At 39.2% G+C, this 18,368-nt stretch overlaps 2 protein-coding genes across 4 annotated transcripts; one reads left to right on the top strand and one right to left on the bottom strand.

Moving 5' to 3' along the window:
• The first annotated feature begins 419 nt into the window (after positions 1-419).
• Positions 420-14,089, top strand: STKLD1 (serine/threonine kinase like domain containing 1). 2 transcript variants are annotated; one of them, XM_082775518.1, is made up of 20 exons: positions 420-519; positions 943-1,038; positions 1,501-1,545; positions 2,878-2,952; positions 3,398-3,502; positions 3,931-4,001; positions 4,571-4,686; positions 5,166-5,278; positions 5,380-5,540; positions 6,055-6,185; positions 6,798-6,881; positions 7,701-7,817; positions 8,396-8,530; positions 9,274-9,402; positions 10,100-10,228; positions 10,659-10,787; positions 11,282-11,419; positions 11,757-11,836; positions 12,936-12,979; positions 13,856-14,089. In XM_082775518.1, exons 1-20 carry the CDS (start codon positions 505-507, stop codon positions 13,938-13,940), a joined length of 1,998 nt encoding a protein of 665 aa, XP_082631644.1. In that variant the 5' UTR covers positions 420-504; the 3' UTR covers positions 13,941-14,089. The 2 variants fall into 2 exon arrangements, with proteins under 2 accessions (XP_082631644.1, XP_082631645.1); XM_082775519.1 differs by lacking the exon at positions 13,856-14,089 and adding an exon at positions 13,679-13,803.
• On the bottom strand, positions 11,890-17,925 carry REXO4 (REX4 homolog, 3'-5' exonuclease). Of its 2 annotated transcripts, XM_082775520.1 has the most exons (8): positions 17,662-17,925; positions 16,931-17,385; positions 16,481-16,636; positions 16,078-16,271; positions 15,553-15,641; positions 15,114-15,188; positions 14,402-14,476; positions 11,890-13,713 (listed from the first exon to the last, which is right to left on the bottom strand). In XM_082775520.1, the coding sequence occupies exons 1-8, from the start codon at positions 17,839-17,841 to the stop codon at positions 13,621-13,623; spliced, it is 1,317 nt and encodes a 438-aa protein (XP_082631646.1). In that variant the 5' UTR covers positions 17,842-17,925; the 3' UTR covers positions 11,890-13,620. The 2 variants fall into 2 exon arrangements, with proteins under 2 accessions (XP_082631646.1, XP_082631647.1); XM_082775521.1 differs by lacking the exon at positions 11,890-13,713 and having other exon boundaries at positions 14,466-14,561.
• Positions 17,926-18,368: the final 443 nt, after the last annotated feature.

Here is an 18,368-nt window from a genome sequence, read left to right as displayed (position 1 = left end):
GCCGGCGCAAGCCGGGCGAATGGGAGAGGGCGGCCCGAGGGGCCCCGCCCTTCCCGCGCCGCGCGGCCTTAAAGGGGCCGCGCCTCGGGGCTCTCGGCGTTGGGTTTTGGGGTGGGAATTGGGGTTTTTTGGGGTTGTAAAGCACCGATGGGGCTGGGTTGTGCCTGCCCGCGCCTCTAAATTGTGTGCCCCGCCGGTAGTGAGGCCGTACTGAGTCCCGTCACCCCCCACCCCCCCACAGTGGTGCCCTTGTTGCTGCTTCCCTGTCACCGATTTTTTTTTTCCCTCATTTTTAGGCTTTTTTTCCTCTGTTTGAACCGAAATCCCCCACCCAGGAAACGCTGGGGGCGGTGCGGTGCGGCCCTGCTGCCCTCCATAAGCACTGACGAAGCTTCCTGCCAGCCCCGCGGGCTCGGCGCCCGGCCCCCAAATCCCCTGAGGGGAACCGGGGCCAACGGCTGCCCCCGGGGGCTGGGGGGGCCCGGCCCGGTCCCTCAGGGGCTGATGGAGGGATACGAGGTGGTCCTGGGGGGACCCTGCCCCTCAGGGGAGGCTGTGGTGGCTCAGGGGGGAAATAGGGGGCGGCTTGGTCCTGTAGGGGGTGGGTGGTGGGGGTGTAAGCGGCCCCCTTGGGGAAGGGAAGGGGAAGGAGGTGCTGGGGTGTAGTGAAACATCGAGTGTAAAATATAAAGCACGTAACAGAGTAAGATGAAGGGATTATGAGGCCCTGGGGAGGTGGGGGTGATGCCTTCTGCAGCAGGAGGAAGGGGGAAAATTTGAGGGAGAGGAGGCCTTGGGGGTGCGTGTTGGCCTGCTGTGGGGAGTAGGAGGAGTGCTCTGTGTGGAGGGTCTCGGTGAGAGGGGGGCTTGAAAGGGGGTCTCTGCCTTGGTCGTGTCACCTCCTGGAGCAAGATGCGTTAATACCTCTCCTATGCCCAGCAGGTACTGGAGCAGCTGCAGCCCGGGGCGCTGGGCACAATGCTGGTGGTTGAATCTGAAGGAAAAGGGAGTGAGAAAAAGAAATATGTAATAAAGCAGGTGAGAAGGTGGTTGCTAGGAAAACAAGACTTCGACAACTCTGTGGGCCCTTTTGATAGTAAAAGAGGCAAACATGGTCAGTAGCTTGGTTGTTGGGTAAGAGTAGGTTTGCATCTTACATTGTGCTGCTCTTTTGGACATCTGAGGAGTTGGATCAGTTTACCAGAATATTGAGGTAGAACTGGGGAAGGGGGAACGCCCTATTTAGGTCCATCCAGTGTGCTTTCACCAAAGCTTTCTGCTGCTTTGACAGTGCAGGAGTGACTAGTCACCTAAAGCTTTCTGTTCATCTCCCAAAATCAAGACTGTTCCAAGCATTACAGATCAGAGCTATCATTTAAAATTTATGCCAGTTCATAGACAATTGCCAGTTCTAATCCTCTTGGCAAGTTTGTACTTCCTTAAAAAATTGGCTGTTTCTATATTACAGTCTCATCTTTGTCTTCTGTTTGTTTGGTACAGGTTGAATGCATTGACGAAATGCAAGCAAACACGGCCTTGAAGGAGGTATCAGTGCAGGTTTTCTTTACAAGCTTCACTTACAGAGACCAGAGACTGTAACAGAACAAAGTCTTTATCTACAAAGATTGGCTGTGCAAATAGCCAACATGCAGATTGGGTAGGACTATCTGAAGGGTGTTATCCCTGCCCTCTGCTTGAGCTGAGGCCAGGATTTTTTATTAGTTCTTCCTAGATTTGAATATGTAGATTCAAGTGGACAGCTGTTCTCAGAAGATAGTTCCATTTTTCTGAGCTTGTATTTGATTTGTGGTGAGGACAAAGAGCAAAGCTCATCATTTTGGCCTTTAAGCTGAAGGAGAACATAGCCTGTTTATATTTTTATTTATTATTATTAACTTAATTTCTGTCAAACATGTTTCATTACATGTTCGTTTCTCAGAGTTGGGTATTTCATGATGTGAATAATTTGACTAGTTTTCTTCCTTTGTTTTACCTTTTTTTTGTTGCAAACTTTTTTCAATGCCACGCATAAGAAGGAACATCAGAAATACTGTTAAAATACCAAAATTTGTTTAAACAAAATATGTGAAATAATATCAGATGAATTAGTCTCACAGTGTCCAGTATACATGATATCTGCAGTGGAAAATGAGGGAGAATATACATGTATATCTGTAAAAATGTTTCATCCTATTCAAGATAAGTGACCTCTTTATATACTGAGACTGTATTTCCTGATACAGTTTGATTCAAATTGTCTGCTGATGCGTCTGTTGAAATAAACATAGCCGTGCAAGCTGGAAGCGTGGCTCTTTTTTTTTTTTTTTTTTGTCTGCACAGCCAAAAACAAAACTAGGACAGTGAGCTGAATTCCTGTTATTTTTTTTTCAGTTAAAGTAACTGATAATTGTTCCTTACACTGAAACCAACGTAAAGGAGATAAACATCTCACTAGTGCCATCATATTTTTTGTGGTTTGAGCTTGCATAGTGTTATTTGAAATAACGCCTACGCTAGAAAAATCATCTTGACTTTCACATCCTAAGATATGTTGTCAAGTTCAGACGTTAGGAACTGGGGAAGGGGATTATTTACATAGCATGTCTCTTAGGATCTGTTTGTACCTTGAGTCTCCCAATGCTGTTACAGCATTACACGGAGCAGAGTCTTACTGAAGTATTTTCCTACACTTGTACATGCAAATATACATGTATAACGGAGCTTACACACAGAAAGGATTTGAACAGACACATGACATGAACACATCAGGAACTGGCTTATGATATTATTTAAGGTCATTTTCAGTGGGAAGGAGTATGTACCTCTAGACTGCTTTCTCTCGTTTTTTTTTTTGTTTTTTTTTTTTTTTCTATGCAGGCAATGGATTTGCTAAAACTTCGTCATTCAAACATCTGTACTTACAAGGAGTTGTTTGTGACTTGGAATAATGAGGTGAGAATTAACTAGGATTGGTTGTGTAAAATGTATCATTTTAAGCTGCTTTTGTTCTGTCTTCAGCATGCCTGCATTTAAACAAACAGAACTTTCATAGCAGGCTATAGGAAACCAAAAGTCCTGTCTTGTTTATTTTCAGTTTTGATTCAGCACTCACGTGAAATTCATGTTGGTTTTTATGGGTGTATGTTCTACTTGAATTGTCCCACATGGCTTTGTATAAGAGATGCGGGGGTAATGTTTTTGAAAAAAAAATCACACAGGTGCTCTATTTTTAATATAAGAAAGTAAATATTGTATGCTCTGTGAGAGATCAAACATCTCAGAACACCTGCGTATTGGTGAACATCATACCCAGCAGTTTGGCCAAGTCCTTGTTTTTATCTATCTTTCTGGATATGTTATTACCTGCAAACAATCTTGGTGTAATGTTTTATTACAGATATCATCTCTGTTCCTTTGTCTGGTAATGCAGCACTCAGGCCAAGAAGATCTTTCATCTCTGATCAAGACAAAAAGGCAGAAGTCAGAGAAAATAGCAGACATGGTAAAATGTACAGAAGAGGCATTCAGTTGAACTGACTGAGTCTTGCTGCTTTTATATTTCTTCCTCTGTATTCACTCTTTCTCAAAGTTTTCCTCAAAGTCTTCAAAGCACAGTGTTTTGTTTGGAAGTTATCTACTTCTTTGCCCTAAATCACTATGAAATTTCTGTATTGACAATTAACTCTTTGTGTATCTTGCTCTCAAGCAATTAAATCTTCCCCTGCTTTACTTTTTTTATCCATGGAAATTATGGATAATAGCAATTGTCTAATACACACAGAGATTAGCATATTTTTCTGTTTGGGGAAAACAGTATTTCCTTCCACTCTGGGCCTTACTTCAATTACAGGCATTCTCTCTTGTTAAATGTTTAATTTCTCTGTCGTTATTGTATTTGTGTTACATTGTCACGTACGTACCTGTCAACAGGTGATGGTGAAGTTCCTGGGACAGATGGTGGATGCTTTGTTTTATATACACAAACAAAACATTTTGCATAGGTGAGTAGAAATCCTGTTCTCATTGGCTGATAGGTCATTGCTCTTTGCAGTGACTTTTGGTTCAGTGCATCTCTTCATTTAATAATCAGTGAATTTTACTAGTAAAAAGGGGGGACTAGGAGGTAGAAATTCTGGGTTTCATGTATAGATTAATTTTCTGTGACTTTTGAACTCATCTGTTTCTTGAATTTTGTCTTGAATTAGCCATTTGAAAGAGGTGTTCTCTGTTGTTTTGAATGTGAGGTATGATTGTTAATATAAACATTAGAATATTGCCTGTCAACAATGCTTACATTCTGGTGGATGTGACAGACAAGGTATACTTGTGTGACTAAAGTAAAGTAAGCCATTGCACTCCATGTTTGGATAAATTTCGTTGTAATTGCAATTTTCAAAGCATTTCACAGTAAAGGAGGAAAATAATTTTTAGTTGATTACCACTTGTATATCAAAACAAAACAAAAAAAAGCAAACCCCAAACTTTCTAATATGTAGAGATGCTGGGAACCTGTAGTTACATAGCACTAGATTCTGATTTCACATGCTGACAGAAAATATTTGTGTTGCAGAAATCTCAAGCCGTCAAACATTCTTGTGACTGGTGAAGAATCCTTCATGCTTTGTGACTTCAGTACAGAAACACTTATGACTGATGAAGCGAAATGGAAAATAAGAGTGGAAGAAAGTAGATAATTTCTGTTATTTTTACTATATTTATAAGAGATTAATTTGTGGTGGATATTTTGCAATCTCCAGAGAAAAATCAGACAAAGAGAGAAATGTTATTCCCCCCCCCTTCTCTGCATTATCCTTCTAAAATATGAATAGCATATTCACAGAGAGTTGCCTGGAGCATTAATTGTGTTCATAATTGAAAGCTGTCTATAAGTCTCAGAACTTCTATGAAACAAATACAGTTGGAATTCTTTTTAGCTTGATATATATGCAGTTACATCTTGAAAAACGATTTATTAGTTGTAGTGTTTCTCACTCTTTTGTAGCATATTGTCAGTAAAAAACAAAACAAAACAAAAAAACCACTAATCTCTGCTGAATATCTCTATTTTTAGACATAAAACTATTGCCTGCAGTTCATGCCTATGCAAGCAACACTGTGTATAATACAGTGTCAGCAATGTTACCATGGGATTCTTATTTCAACAGATAGCAAGGCTTGGATGGCTCCGGAAACATTCAATTTTTGTTTCAGTGAGAAATCAGACATCTGGTCTCTAGGCTGTATTCTACTTGACATGATCACCTGCTTTATTCTGAATGTATGTAATAATGTTTCATTATAGATTTAAAATGTCATGAGCCCACCAGGATATCTGTAAATTTGTATGTGTAAACTCTACTGTTACTATACTCTTTACAGACAGAAGAGATCACTTCATTGCTGCAGGATCTCAGACACAATACCAGCCGTCTTGAGGGAGTTCTGCCACTGATGCAACATGGAGATAACAGCTCTTTGCCTTTATTCCCAATTCTATTTATGATGCTACAGATTCAGCCCAGCATGAGACCCACAGCAAAGTGAGTTCTAGATGTTTTGCCTTTATTGTTATTTCTTGACCTAAACCCCACATACCTTCAAAAGATAGGGAACATTAGCTACTGCTTGAAAGGGATTGAGTCAAGGTTGTTGATCTTACCGCCTTGACTAATTGAGTTACTACAAAAAGACTTGTTTTTCTTTAAGAAACAGGCATTCTGATTTGTGTAGTTGACCTTTTTTGAAGAGTTACATTATAAAATCATGTTGCACACAATTTTTTGCCTCTTGAGAATGCTTCAGGATGCAATGTAATATTTTGGTGTTGTATCTATTTTACAAACAATTAAATTGAAGCCTAAGTCTGGCTTGTTTACAGTAAGCTTTTTCATCAGCAGTTTTGAAGTAAACTGTGTAAGTTTTGTCAAAAATAATCTAGTCTCCAAATAGCATTGTTTAATTTTTTATATCAAAATGAAATGAAGCCTGTAGAAATATTTCTGAAACTTACCAGTTCTAATTTATTGGTACTACTTTTGTCTCTCATAATTTTAGGGATCTGACTGATGTTCCATTTGTTGGGGAATGCCTGATTGTTGCTGGTTCCTTTTTAATAAAACAGAAAAAGTCTTTGTCTCCCTGTATAATAGATGTGCTCCTTGAGGGAGGAATCGAAAATGTTCTAGGTAATAAGGAAAACAAGATGAATTTGATGAATAATGGTGATTTTTGTAGAAGACAAACCAGTGTGTTTTCCAGTCTACTTGAAAAATAATTGTTGTGTTCCCATTTTATTTGAAATAGAATAGGATATTCTTTGAAGCAAAAATCACTGCATAGCCTTTTCTAGAACCTCGTAAGTTTACCAGTCATACCTAGTGTGCCATGGGGTCAGAGATCATTCCTCTGAAAATCTTGGAACCACACTTATTTTGTCTGCATTCTAACATGTTTGCAATGTATGCCAAGAAAAGATCTACTCTGCCATTTTTCTTGTAAATAAGGATGAGGTTCTCTTAATTTGAAAAGGCTGTCTGAATAACGCATTTAAAGCCCCCAGCCCTGCTTTGATTCAATATTCCAACAGTTCCAGAAAATATGTGTGACATACAAAGATCATAGAGGTGAATCATAATACTCTAATGATCGATGCTTAGGGAGAAAGGGTTTCTCTTTCAGCAGTCACAAATTCATTATTTTCATTTATGTAAATTCACATCTTGCACAAAAATAGATAAAATGTGAGTGCTTTTTGTAAATGTTTTGTATCAAATGATTATATATATATTTTTATATAGAATTCATGCAGGCTTTCTGGGATGTAGAAGAAGCACAGGCTAGAGCCATGCAGCACCTTGCCAGCTTTGTAGGAGATGAAAGTGGTAAGGTACTGCTTTATTCATTTATTTATTCTGCTCTTTCCTTACCTTTTGAGATAGTGGGAAGAGGAAAAAAAGTCTCCTAACAATGAGAACGAAATTGCTGTCTTCCTATTTTTGATTTTTGGAACATACTGAAATAGATTGCTAGTTTATATGATTGTGTTGATACTTGTTTGTAAATGCTTTTGCTGAACAGCAGCGTGTTTTACTGGACAAGAAAAATGGGTACTGGAAAAAACTTGGTGACGTTGGCAACCAAGAGGAATGGGCAAACTGACATTTGTTGAGGAAGGTAATTCATATCAGCATGAGGATAAATTGTGGGTAATGCCTAGGGCTGTGAGACAGATAGAGCAAAAGCTAGCTACGTGTGTCTAGTTTCTGTGTGTCTAGTAAAGTTGTGTGAGTGAACACTATTTTCTCCCACTATCTGCACATTTTTTCAGATCTTTCAGATCAAAATTATTTTTTTTTTAAAGCACCGGGTTAACTCAGTTTATCCAACAGCACTGCATTTTTGTGACAGCATTTTAAAACTGGCATTACCACATACTGTTAATACACAGGGATGTTCAATATCTGTAATCAATAAGGAAAGAGTAATTTCTTTTTCGTTAGAGTTGCCAACCTCTTCAGCACTGTTATTGAAGAAAACTTTACTGTTCTTGCATTCAGGAATGTTGTTTTACTGTATTCCATCCTTCACAGGGACTCAAATTCATTTGAAACCAGAACTCTGGTGTTTTTGAAGCATAAACATCTGCTGAGCAATCGACTGCATAACTGAATGTTGTTTCAAATCATTTCTCTTCCCCACAGCCTTGCCCTATCTGCCAAAATTCACAGAACTGATCACTTTTGCAATGAAGGCCCATGTAGATTCCCTCAAGTTACAAGTAGATGGTTGCAGTTTATTGCTTGAAATTCTTACTCAAGGTACAGTTACGACATTTCCAACTAATGCTGGGTAATACAGCCTGTATCTTGTAATGTTAGATGTAGCAGGTAAGGTTTGAAATAGTTTCAGTAATAATTTTAGGTGATAAATGTAAGGTAATAGAGGAATTTAGCCAGCTTTAATAAGAGCCTAGATTCTTGGGGGCTTTCTTTAAGACTGGCATATGTGTATTCTGTGTTAAAGTGTAAATTTTAAATCCAGGCTACTGGTCTTAGTCTACCAAGTTTGTTTTCATGTTACAAATAAGAGATTTTCAGTGCTCTGACATTTGACTTTAAAAGCATAAAAATACAGAAGACATTTTGCTCTCTTGTGTTGTCCTTTCTGTCAAGTTTCTTGGCATTTTATTCCAATAGCACCTGATAGTGGTACAGGATTGAAAGTAATAAGAAATGTATTTTGGAAGAAAGAAAATTTGAAATAATTTTGGAGTTGTTATGTGAATAAATAGTTGAATAGCTGTTAGTTGAATGTTTGGCTTATGTAGAGAGCAGGAGGTTCAAACTGCATTCAAAGCCACTGAAATTTTTGTTGTTCTAATGTTTGCTTTTGACAGCTTTAGAACAGGATGTGGTGATGACCCTGGATGAGAATGTGACCATTTCTCTATTAGAGATAGTGAGAAAACACTCTGAAAATGAAGAGCTTCTTTCATTGATCTGCACATTACTGATGATGATTTCAGCCAGTGGTGGGTCACTTTGTTCATTTTTGGAGGAATATTCTTATTTTTCCACTTCAATAATCTAATCCAAGATACAATGCAGAACTCATGACTTCACTGAGATATGGGTGCCTGTAGATATTAGTTTGATAGGGATAATAGTGGTAAGATTTCTTGTACTTTCAGGTATGTTATGAATAAGTTGCACTGTTGAGGCTTCAGGCACTTACTGAATTGTATGTATTACAGAGCTGCGCTGTATTTGTCTGTTTTAGAAACAAATAGAAACTGTGCAAATAGTAGTGCTTGGGAAAATGAGGGCATAGAACCTGGATTCTATTTCTGGCTGTGCTGTGGTGAACAGCACATTTCTACATTCTGCCTCAATTTTTTTTTTTTTCTCCTGAGATTCTATTTGCTAAATATTGATAGTATTTTTTGTTTGCAGTGTCAATTCAGCAGTCATCATAAGACTGTTTGGAAAATGGTCACAGAGTTTTGCAACAAGGGGATAATCTAAAAAGACTAGTTTGTACAAAGTGTTATGAAATGTCTACATTTATACAAATAAAGTTACTACCTCAGACCAAATTTTATACATTATTTCGTAACTGAATCCAATCTTTTTATTTCTTTTGTCCTGCTCATGGTATTACGTTACCTGTTTGGTATCACTGTTTAAATATGGTTGGTAGTGCAGTTTGTTGCAAGGACAGTGAGAGGGGCACAAATGCCAGGTTATATACGCTATCTTTTTCTGTGCTCTTCAGAAACTGCAGCAGAGAATCTAAGGAAAGCTGGATTAATTTCAGACCTTCTGTGGATTTTAAAAAATTTTCTTCATAATGAACAGATCTGCCTCTCTAGCTGTGCAGTTCTCTGGAGCTTGGCTGTGAGTGGTAAGTAGAACCCAGCAAGTATTGTGCCTAGCCTCATGTAACTGAAATGCAGCAGGTATTGTGCCTAATTGAGTTCAGACATTTGTGTTGCTGTGACTGGGTTTTTCTTACTTTTTTTTTTCTCGCATTGTGTAGTGATGTCTCCACAGCACTGCTAGAATAACTTTAAATGATCAAGAGCCGACCCCTTTTTATGGGACCACACTGGGAGTTTATGGAGATCCGTTTCTCCAGTGTTCTTTTATAGGTGTTGTATTCTAATCATCAAGGAAGGCTGAAAGCACAGAGTGTGCACAATTGCACTTGGTGTGTTTTGTTTTCTTTGTGTGACAATCTACCTATTTGATTTATGTGACCAGCTAAATACCCATCCTGTGAAAGATTTTCATACCAAAATATTTTTTTGCTTGCTTTCCTGCTGTGATGCCCAAGTGTAATTTAAAAGGCAGAGGAAACTAGTTCCCAGAGTTTAGCTTTCTGTAATAAAAACTACTATTTAGTAGTTCTGTAAAATCTGATTTGCATGTTTGGGATTTCTTCCCTCACTGTTGACCATATTAAAATAATGTGGCTTTACTCCAGTGCCATTACCCATTAATGTTTTACTGATATAATTTGACTTATAATGAGCTTGTGATGTTGTTACTTGATTAAATAACCCTGCCTGATGCGTTTCCTTTTTGTTGTGGTAATTCAGAGAATAACACGGACCAAGCGTTGCTGAAAAGTGCTGTCCCCATTACCACTGCGGTCATTCAAGAGCACGTCCAGAATGGAGCAGTTACGGAGTCAGCTTGCTCGGCGCTGTGGGCATTGTCACTCCAAGGTGTGTGTTCCCAAGGTGTTTATCTTGCCCCTCGTGCATGGAAAAGGCTAGCACATCAAACACCACTGTCAGTAGATTCATGAAATACAGGCTGCTTGGCCTTAGCAGGCTCTGCAGATGGCAGCAGAGTTAGAAACTTGCATCCTCTTAATAAACCCTCCCTGTATTTGCTCTCTAACACTAATGAAGCTATTTTTGATGATCCATATTGATTATGTAACTAGATACTGCTGATGGATACAGCTCACGATAAGGCTTTACTGGGTCTCTGTTACTATAATACAGGTTTTCACATTCTTTCTTTGTAACATTTGCTGCATAATTAAAAAAACCCTTCAGAAACAGAAGTTGAGATGCAGGTATGTATTTTAAATGTTTTTTTTTTTTTTTTTTTTTTTTTAAATTTTATTATTATTATTTTCTTTTAAAGGTTGCTTAACTGAAAATGACTATGAGCCTACAACAGTGCTTTTGCTGGATGCACTTAGGATGAACCTGAAAAGAGCTGTGCTAGTGAAGAACGCCTGCCTGGCATTAGCAAGCCTTCTAAGGCTATCTGGTAACATTCAGTAATTAATTTTTGTTAATTGCAAATCACCTCAGAGGTGCTTCTGCGTAGTTCAGGAGTTCATATTGGGACAGAGATTGTCTTCTGCTCTCCTGAGTTAATCTTTTCTTGCAGAACTGGAAGAAATAGTGAAACTGTAAGTGCAGATTTTTTCTTCCCATGGAGCTGGCATGCATGTCTGAGTAGTAGTAGATGGCACCATCTCATTTGTTAGTAACTTGAGAGTGTTTTCATTTTTTTATACAATGTAAAAGGGTGGAGCTCAAAGAAACAATAAATATTACGTCTGCCATGCATGACATCTGCTGCATATATGGTTTTCTACTTGGCCAAATATGCTTCAGAATAGCTTTTAGGAAGGCTGAAAAGAATGGATATGATTGCCTGGAAAAATACTACATGTGCTAACAAGGGTGGGGGACTGGAAAGCAAATAATGCAGTCTGCAACAACCGATCAGCCCAGATGCATTTGTCTCCCTTTCAGAATTATCAGCTTTCAGCTTTATAACGGATTCAAAAGGCAGTGGAATAAACCTGATCAAAGAGGCCTACCACTTTCACTGTGATGACCCAGAAGTGGTGGAGAATATCTGTATGCTGATTAATGAGATGGTTCAGTATGGTAAGATGGTGGTGGTCTTCATCCAGTCTCTTCTTCTCCCCCACCCCTAAAGACAGTAAAGAAAAAGCAGCTGCTCAGGCAAATGGAAGTTATTCTCAGGAAGGACTCACTATATATCTAAGAAAGGAGGAGGAATTGGAATTGTATTTTCATCTGGTACTTTCTTGTCCTTGAGTAATTATAAAAAGGCCCTGCAATTTTATTAATTTTTTAACTTCATCTTACCTTGGCTTCTGTTTGCATAGATCCATCCCCTTTCTAATTTTCTTTAGCCCCTGCTAAAACCACTGGAAATTGTACCAGTAACCATAAATTATCCTGTTCATTTACATTATAGATGACATTGTGCTGGATATGGTGTCCCAGAAAATGGAAGAACTGCTGTCTGAAATAAAAAGCCGTTTTCCATCTAGCATGGTATGTAGAAAATTCTGGGACAATAAAGGGTGTGTGCTTAATATATTACACTATTTCTGGTTATGGATTTTAAATTTTTAGGTGGAATTACAGAGTATAGAAATTTACAGAAGAATTATGTGTATATGATGTGAAGAGTGAGTTGTAAGAATATATGTTGAAAACAACTATTTGGAAGACTTTCTTTATGCTCTGTGCTGTAATTTTTAAGACAATGTTTTGGTCTCTTGCAACGTTGCACTGCATTAACTTACTACAGTTTTCATACTAAACAGGCTAAAGTTTAAAGAAATAAGACAAGTATGTAGCATCCAGGTACCTTCTAAGAGACAATCTTGAAAACAAAAACAAAAACAAACAAACAAAAAACAAAAAAACACTGATAGTTTGCTTGAAGGGTTAACTTAAGTTATATTCCAACAGTTATATTGAAAAAAAAAAGATAACTATTGAAATACCAGAAGCGGGAAAGTTATTCAGGCTATTTAATGTTCTATGGTAGTATTTCCTTTGCAACAGCTTACTGTGAAGTAAGCAGCAATAAAGTTTTTTTTTCAGCAAGCCAGTATAACTGGTTAGTCTTATAACCTTGCTCTTCTTAGTTATGCATTTAGTCCGCTTATGTAATTCCTCTCAGAGAGAGGCCTGGCCTACAAACTTGCTCTCTGGTGTCTCTGCACCATTTTAATGAACAGTGCATCTATAAAGTAGTGCACATTAAAAAAAAAAAAATCACAAATGAGAAGAAAGCTCCCTCTTCTGTTGTAAATGCGATTTGTTGTTCCCCGCGCCACCTATTGACAGACAGTATCAGAACTCTCTCATTCTGGTAATAGCATGTGGCATGCCACTGCTGAATCTCTGAAACCTATTCCTTGCTACTTTCCACTATCCATTTAGATTATTTAAATCACAACATTGGTGTTCAGTCTGATAATTACAATTACTTTGGATTTTGCAGAATCAGACCTTATGTATGCTTAAAACATCAGTCGTTCTAAAGGCCTAAGTTAAACACAATGCTCTTTATTAATTTAGAAGTATAAAAATAACTGAAGCAACAAGGTACTTATTTGACAATTCTCATATTTCTCTCCAGGAGATAATGACCCTTGTGGATACAGCACTTGTGAAACTGCAAAAGTAAAGTAAACGTTTTTTGTATATAAGAACAAATCTTGTAGGCTTCTGGTTCAGATATAAAAGCCTGGATCCTTCTGAAATATGTTGAGAGGCTTTTCTCACCAGAAGGATTAATATTGGGCCATTAATAATACATAAACTTGTTTATGTTCCATTGGTTTAGTTACAACTGTGAGACTAACAGCAGTAATTAAGAACTTGCCTTACTTTGTAGACTTTAGAAATATCTGAAATAGACATTTTAGCCTCAGGAATTTCAGTAAAGCAATAACAGTTTTTTCCTACATTTAATCATAATTTAAAAACACTGTTTTTTTTTTAAACTCAGTGTATATTTCCTTCGCAGAAATGAACTGATGAAATAATTAAGTGCAGCCATTTGTTACAAGTGTTGTTGAAACACAGTAGTAGGCATTAGGCATACATCCTTTCCAGAAAGGGGATACTTCAGCAGTATTCTTGTATGGCAGCATTCATGTACCGTGTTGGAAGTGTTGTCTGCCGTTTTTTTGTTTGCTTTTGTATTATTTCATGAAATAGCTGCCGTTGGTTCCAAGTTGCTCTCTCTAAATTTGCCCAGAATCTGACAAGAAAACAGCAAATGCTGCAGATAAAAAACACAGCATAGAATCATTCATGTTTTACTGTTTGTCTTTAGATTTGTTCTTAATATCAGCTTCCCATTGCTTTTTCTCTAAGGTGTACAGTCTCATAGCTGCTTGCGCATCCTGAACCTGAAAGAAAACAGAACATACAGGAGGCTTAACAAAACATGGCTGATATAGTTGAAGAATATTTATTATTAATAAACAGCTACATCTCCCATCATCTTAATTAATAAATCCTTTCAAGTAACACTTCATAATCTTCTTCCAGATTTAGAAGCTCTAGTGTGACTAGTGGAGGGGAATTAACATGTACAGCCCACCACGAGGCTATGCACTTCTTTCTCTCACCATGACTTGGAAAGCCATTATGAAAAAAATGACATAGTTTCTTAGAGGTAACTTCAAAATTTGCTTTGCTTTTTCAATTCCTCTGTTGTACTTCCATTTTCTCAGTGTATAATAGAATATTATAGAAGTAAGAAGTTGATACTTGGGATTTTACTTTTTTTTTTTTTTTTTTTTTTTTTACTAAGGATCTTAAAATAGCAAGAATTAGCATTTAAACAAAATACAGTTGACTTATACAAAAGAAGTTTATTAAAGTAAGGAAATAATCCAAATGGTATGAGGCATGTAACAGTACGCAAGCTTAGGTGGCAGTCTTACTACATGATGGTGTCCAAGCAGAGCTTGCAAACTTTCATTGAGAGGACAGAATGAAGCTGCAGGATTCTCAGCTGAATCCTGATCCTAGAGCTAATGTGTACTATCTTACTGATCTACCCCAAAATGTACATTCTGATGAGATACATACCGAGCTGTGCTCTGATGTCTGCACTTGAACGTTTAGCAGTCTTTCACAGAGCAGCTTCAATGATGGCCGTGCGGACTGGAAATAAAGAAGACTGAATCATGCTGTCTCACACTGCTTGAAATATATAGATGTGTGTACATACACAGCTTCTGTTGGTGAACTAGCAAGGAGAATTTACAAATCACAAGGATTATGCACATTTGCATACACTACTAAGACGGTTTTCTATGTATTACTATAACCCTAAGATTTACGTTTGGGGTGCTTTATTGTGAGAAACAAACTAAGTATATAGTTAGGAAACTTAAAACATTGCCCTACAATCTGAACCTTTACTCCTGCAGTGTAAGTAGAAATTTGAAACCATCAGGATTTTTTTAATACCCTTGTACAAATTATATTACTAAGAAGGATCACATAAGCTTTACTGTAATTAGAACCGTACCATCTTATATTGCTATCTAGAGAAGTGTTATGAAGACCATGCAAGTGGTAAAGAATGGGAGAGCCACTGAGTTTTGTTTACAGGTATTACTGGTAATGTTTGTAATGAACTAAGTAACACTGCCATATTTCAAACACTAAGTAAGCATTCAGTTTGACTTGTTTCAGGTAGTAAAAAGAAACAGAAACAAGTGGGACAAGCTAGAAGCTGGGATTCAGCAGCCCAGCAGTCAGTTAATCAAGTTGTTCCTTCACATCAGACTCTTACCTTGACTCTCTGTCTGAAAGGTTTGTATTTTTGTGTGTCGCGCGTTTTCTTCTTAGGATGATCAAGAAATAGGACCTGAAAGAAATTGTATTTCTGGTCTAAAGAGTGCTGTTACACAGAAAGTAACCAAACTGTTGAGCTTTGGAGGCTAAGCAAAGCATACAAAGGTTTCTTTCATTATGCTGTTTCTTCTGTGGCTCTTTAGTACCCAAATCAGTATTATTAAGTCAGTGTGGAAGTTGAAGTCAATTGTGCAAGTGAATAGGGCTATACTTGGTGCAGTGTATAAGGACATGAAATTAAGAGAACAATTATAAAGCTGTTGTTTCTAGGAGTTCAGAGAGTTCATCTGACTAATCCAGGAAGATATATTAGAAAGTTAATTGATTTTCAATGTTTGGAACCTTGTCTTCAAAGTAACAAATTTGCAGCCACATACCTTTAGGTCATTGTGTAAAGCATGCCCAACTAAAATCCTTCCATTCAAGATATCCGCAACCTCCTTCTGAACTGTTTTAAAATCTTCACCTAAAAACACCACACAATTAAACCACCTTCCGTTAGACACCTAAGATACTCTAAGCAAGCTACAGTTAAAACACTGCATCTTTTTTGTGAAGGCAATTGTACCTTTGGGACTATATAAATTATAAAACTTATAATAAGTTTTATAAATTTGTATTTGACACTGAATCTTCTTGCCATGAAGAGCACAACACTAAAAGAAAATCAACTTACACATTATTCCCACACCATAATTAACAAGTGAATTTCATCTGGGATATCAGTGACCATTCTGTAAAAAAGTACTTCTTCCCACATTTTTCCTAGCATTCAGACTAGATTTTATTTTCAATTTTTTTAATGTAAGTCTAAAACTTTTTCAAGCTTAACCAATGAGGCTTTTGTGGTAGCCTATTAAAATTGCCTTCCTTGAAGAACATGTTTGGGAAAAAACTCCTACCTGTCTTTATGTTCTCGGGACGTATACCACTAACAGCAGTTCTGTAATCTGTCACCTCTTCTGTAGGCTTGACATACTTATCATAAATGCACTTCCCAAACTGGTTCACAATGGACACTCGAGCCACAATACTGTCTTCACCATTTGGTCCCACTCCCACCATCTCGCAGTCCATGGCTACTGTTCTTGTCAGACTGAAACGAAAAAAGGACAACTTGGTGACACACCTGTTACAAGGACTGCACAGTGAAATTCACAAAGTGCACACATTTGGGAGAACTCAGCAGTGTGACTGTCAGCAGACCCAGGGGGATGTCAGCTTACATACTGCATCCACAAATCAGAATTATCAGAAGAATCTTGATGCTTCTGCTGTCATGCTTCCCACTGGAATGCCACTCACCCATCAGAAGACTTTTCTTTAACCAGCACCCGCTCCACAGACTGTTCGGATCGGCCTGTTGGAAGTCCCAGTTTTCTTCTAGCAACTTCTGCTGCTTCAGGTCCTATTGCTGCTTCAATATCTTGTGGATCAACGTCATCAAACCAGATGTCAGCCCTGGTAAGTACAAATTTAATTATATTAAATAGTTTTAAAGTGATTTTGCATCTTTATACTGTAGGAAAAGCACTTTTTTTTTTTTTTTAATTAAGAAATCAGCTCTGAAAAGTAGTCTAGTACTGTCATCTATGCAAGTTTGTTGCCTTATCTGAGGAGGAGCACTGGTCATCTTTTTTCTCCCAAAATACAGTCTGTAAGTGTGCAGCTATTTCAAATGTAGTACTCTGTACTCCTTATGTACACCTCCTAAAATAAACATTCAAATACATGCATAATGCCTGAAGTACTCACTCTTTGGGCTGCTGCTCCACATCTTCAGCTTTCCTCTTCTTGTGTTTTACATCACCCTTCTCCTTTTCAATATTGCCATTCTTCCTTTTTTCCTTGCAGTTTTTTCCATTGCTTTTGGTGCCATTTAAATTCTTGTCTGTTGCAACCTTCTTGGATGTTGGCTTCGCCAAAGGAGCACTGTCTTTAGCAGAACTGTTGTCCTTTTTATTTGTGGATTTGGGCTTTAAATTCTTGTCTGCTGCAACCGCCTTGGATTTTTTCTTATCCAAAGGAGGACTGTCTTTCGCAGGACCATTTTCCTTTTTGTTTGCGGATTTGGGCTTTACCACGTTCTCATTCCCATTGCTAGCTGGAGCTTGTTGGCTGTTCCCTTCTTTGAGGGGATGCTTCTTTTTGGTGTGTGTTTGACACGCAGAGGGGGGCTCATCCGACTTATTTGCCTTTTGTTTCAGTAGCTAAAATGACCAAAAGAAAAAAAAAAAAAAAGGACAGAAAATGAGATTATATCTCTTCAATTCTATCCTGCTGTCATTTGTCAGAGTACTCCACGCAGTGCCTCAGGGTGAATCCAGGGCTCTCTACCTGGCTGAAGGGGCATTACTGCAACGGCACCTCCCAGTCCCCTGCGGGTTATTTTAACACAAATACATATTTTTTCATTACTATACGCGCTGGGGAACTGCACTAGCAAGGAAAACGACAGCATCCCCGGCCCGGCAGCTTGCCCTCACCTCCTGCAGCGCCTTCCAGTTGGCGGAGAACTCCTGAGGGCTGCGGGGCGGGCCCGCCGCCATCTTAGGGCCCTGAGGCGCGGCCGGCTTCGGGGGGCGCCGCCGGAATTTCTTCTTCTTTTTGCCCTTCGCGGCGCTCGGCCCCGCCGCCCCGGGCTCCGCGGGGCCCCGTTTTGCCATGAGGGGACGGAGAACGGGAATCGAAGGGGGTGGCGGCCTCCGTTTCCTCAGCGCCTCGCAGCAGCGGCCCGGCGGGGAACGCGGCCCCGCGCTGCGGTTCCGGGCGCCGGGGCCGGGTCTGCGCTGGCGGCCCCTGGCGGCTGCGGGAGCGCCCGGCGCTGGGCCGCCCGTGGGGCGAGCCCTGAGGAGAGGGAAGCCTGGGGATGGGGTTTGAATAAAGCTGGGGCTTCGATAAAGCTGGGGTTTCAATAATGCTGAGGTTTCAATAAAGCTGGGGATTTCACGAGGGTGTTGTCTGCGTGCTTGGGGGGCAGGACCCGCGGGCTGGTGGCTCCCTGAGAGACTGTCCCTCTCTGCAGAAAATCAACTCTCCTGTTTGTTTAAACTGTGTATTCTTCGCTTCTGTTCCACGATTGTATGCACCCTGTGTGGCCACCATCAGGAAAGCATGAAACCTGGCTCATATTTTCGAGGTGCTGGGTCTTGCCGTGCTTCGCGGTATGTCTGAGGCCACCTGTGAGGCTCCA

Source organism: Aythya marila (genome assembly GCF_965140915.1).
Source record: "Aythya marila genome assembly, chromosome: 19".
Lineage (NCBI taxonomy): Eukaryota > Metazoa > Chordata > Aves > Anseriformes > Anatidae > Aythya > Aythya marila.
The sequence above is the reverse complement of the archived record's forward strand: the minus strand, read 5'-3'. Positions and strand labels throughout refer to the sequence as shown.

Bases quoted from the DNA above. Each gene is read 5' to 3' on its own strand.
- REXO4 (XM_082775520.1), bottom strand. From the start codon at position 17,841: ATGGCAAAACGGGGCCCCGCGGAGCCCGGGGCGGCGGGGCCGAGCGCC. The intron at 16,637-16,930 runs GTGAGTACTTCA...TGTACTTACCAG, and splicing joins GTGGAGCAGCAGCCCAAAGA to GGCTGACATCTGGTTTGATG. The intron at 15,189-15,552 runs GTATGTGGCTGC...AATTTCTTTCAG, and splicing joins CTTTACACAATGACCTAAAG to GTCCTATTTCTTGATCATCC.
- STKLD1 (XM_082775518.1), top strand. The intron at 5,279-5,379 runs GTATGTAATAAT...TACTCTTTACAG, and splicing joins TCACCTGCTTTATTCTGAAT to ACAGAAGAGATCACTTCATT. The intron at 9,403-10,099 runs GTAAGTAGAACC...GTGGTAATTCAG, and splicing joins CTGGAGCTTGGCTGTGAGTG to AGAATAACACGGACCAAGCG.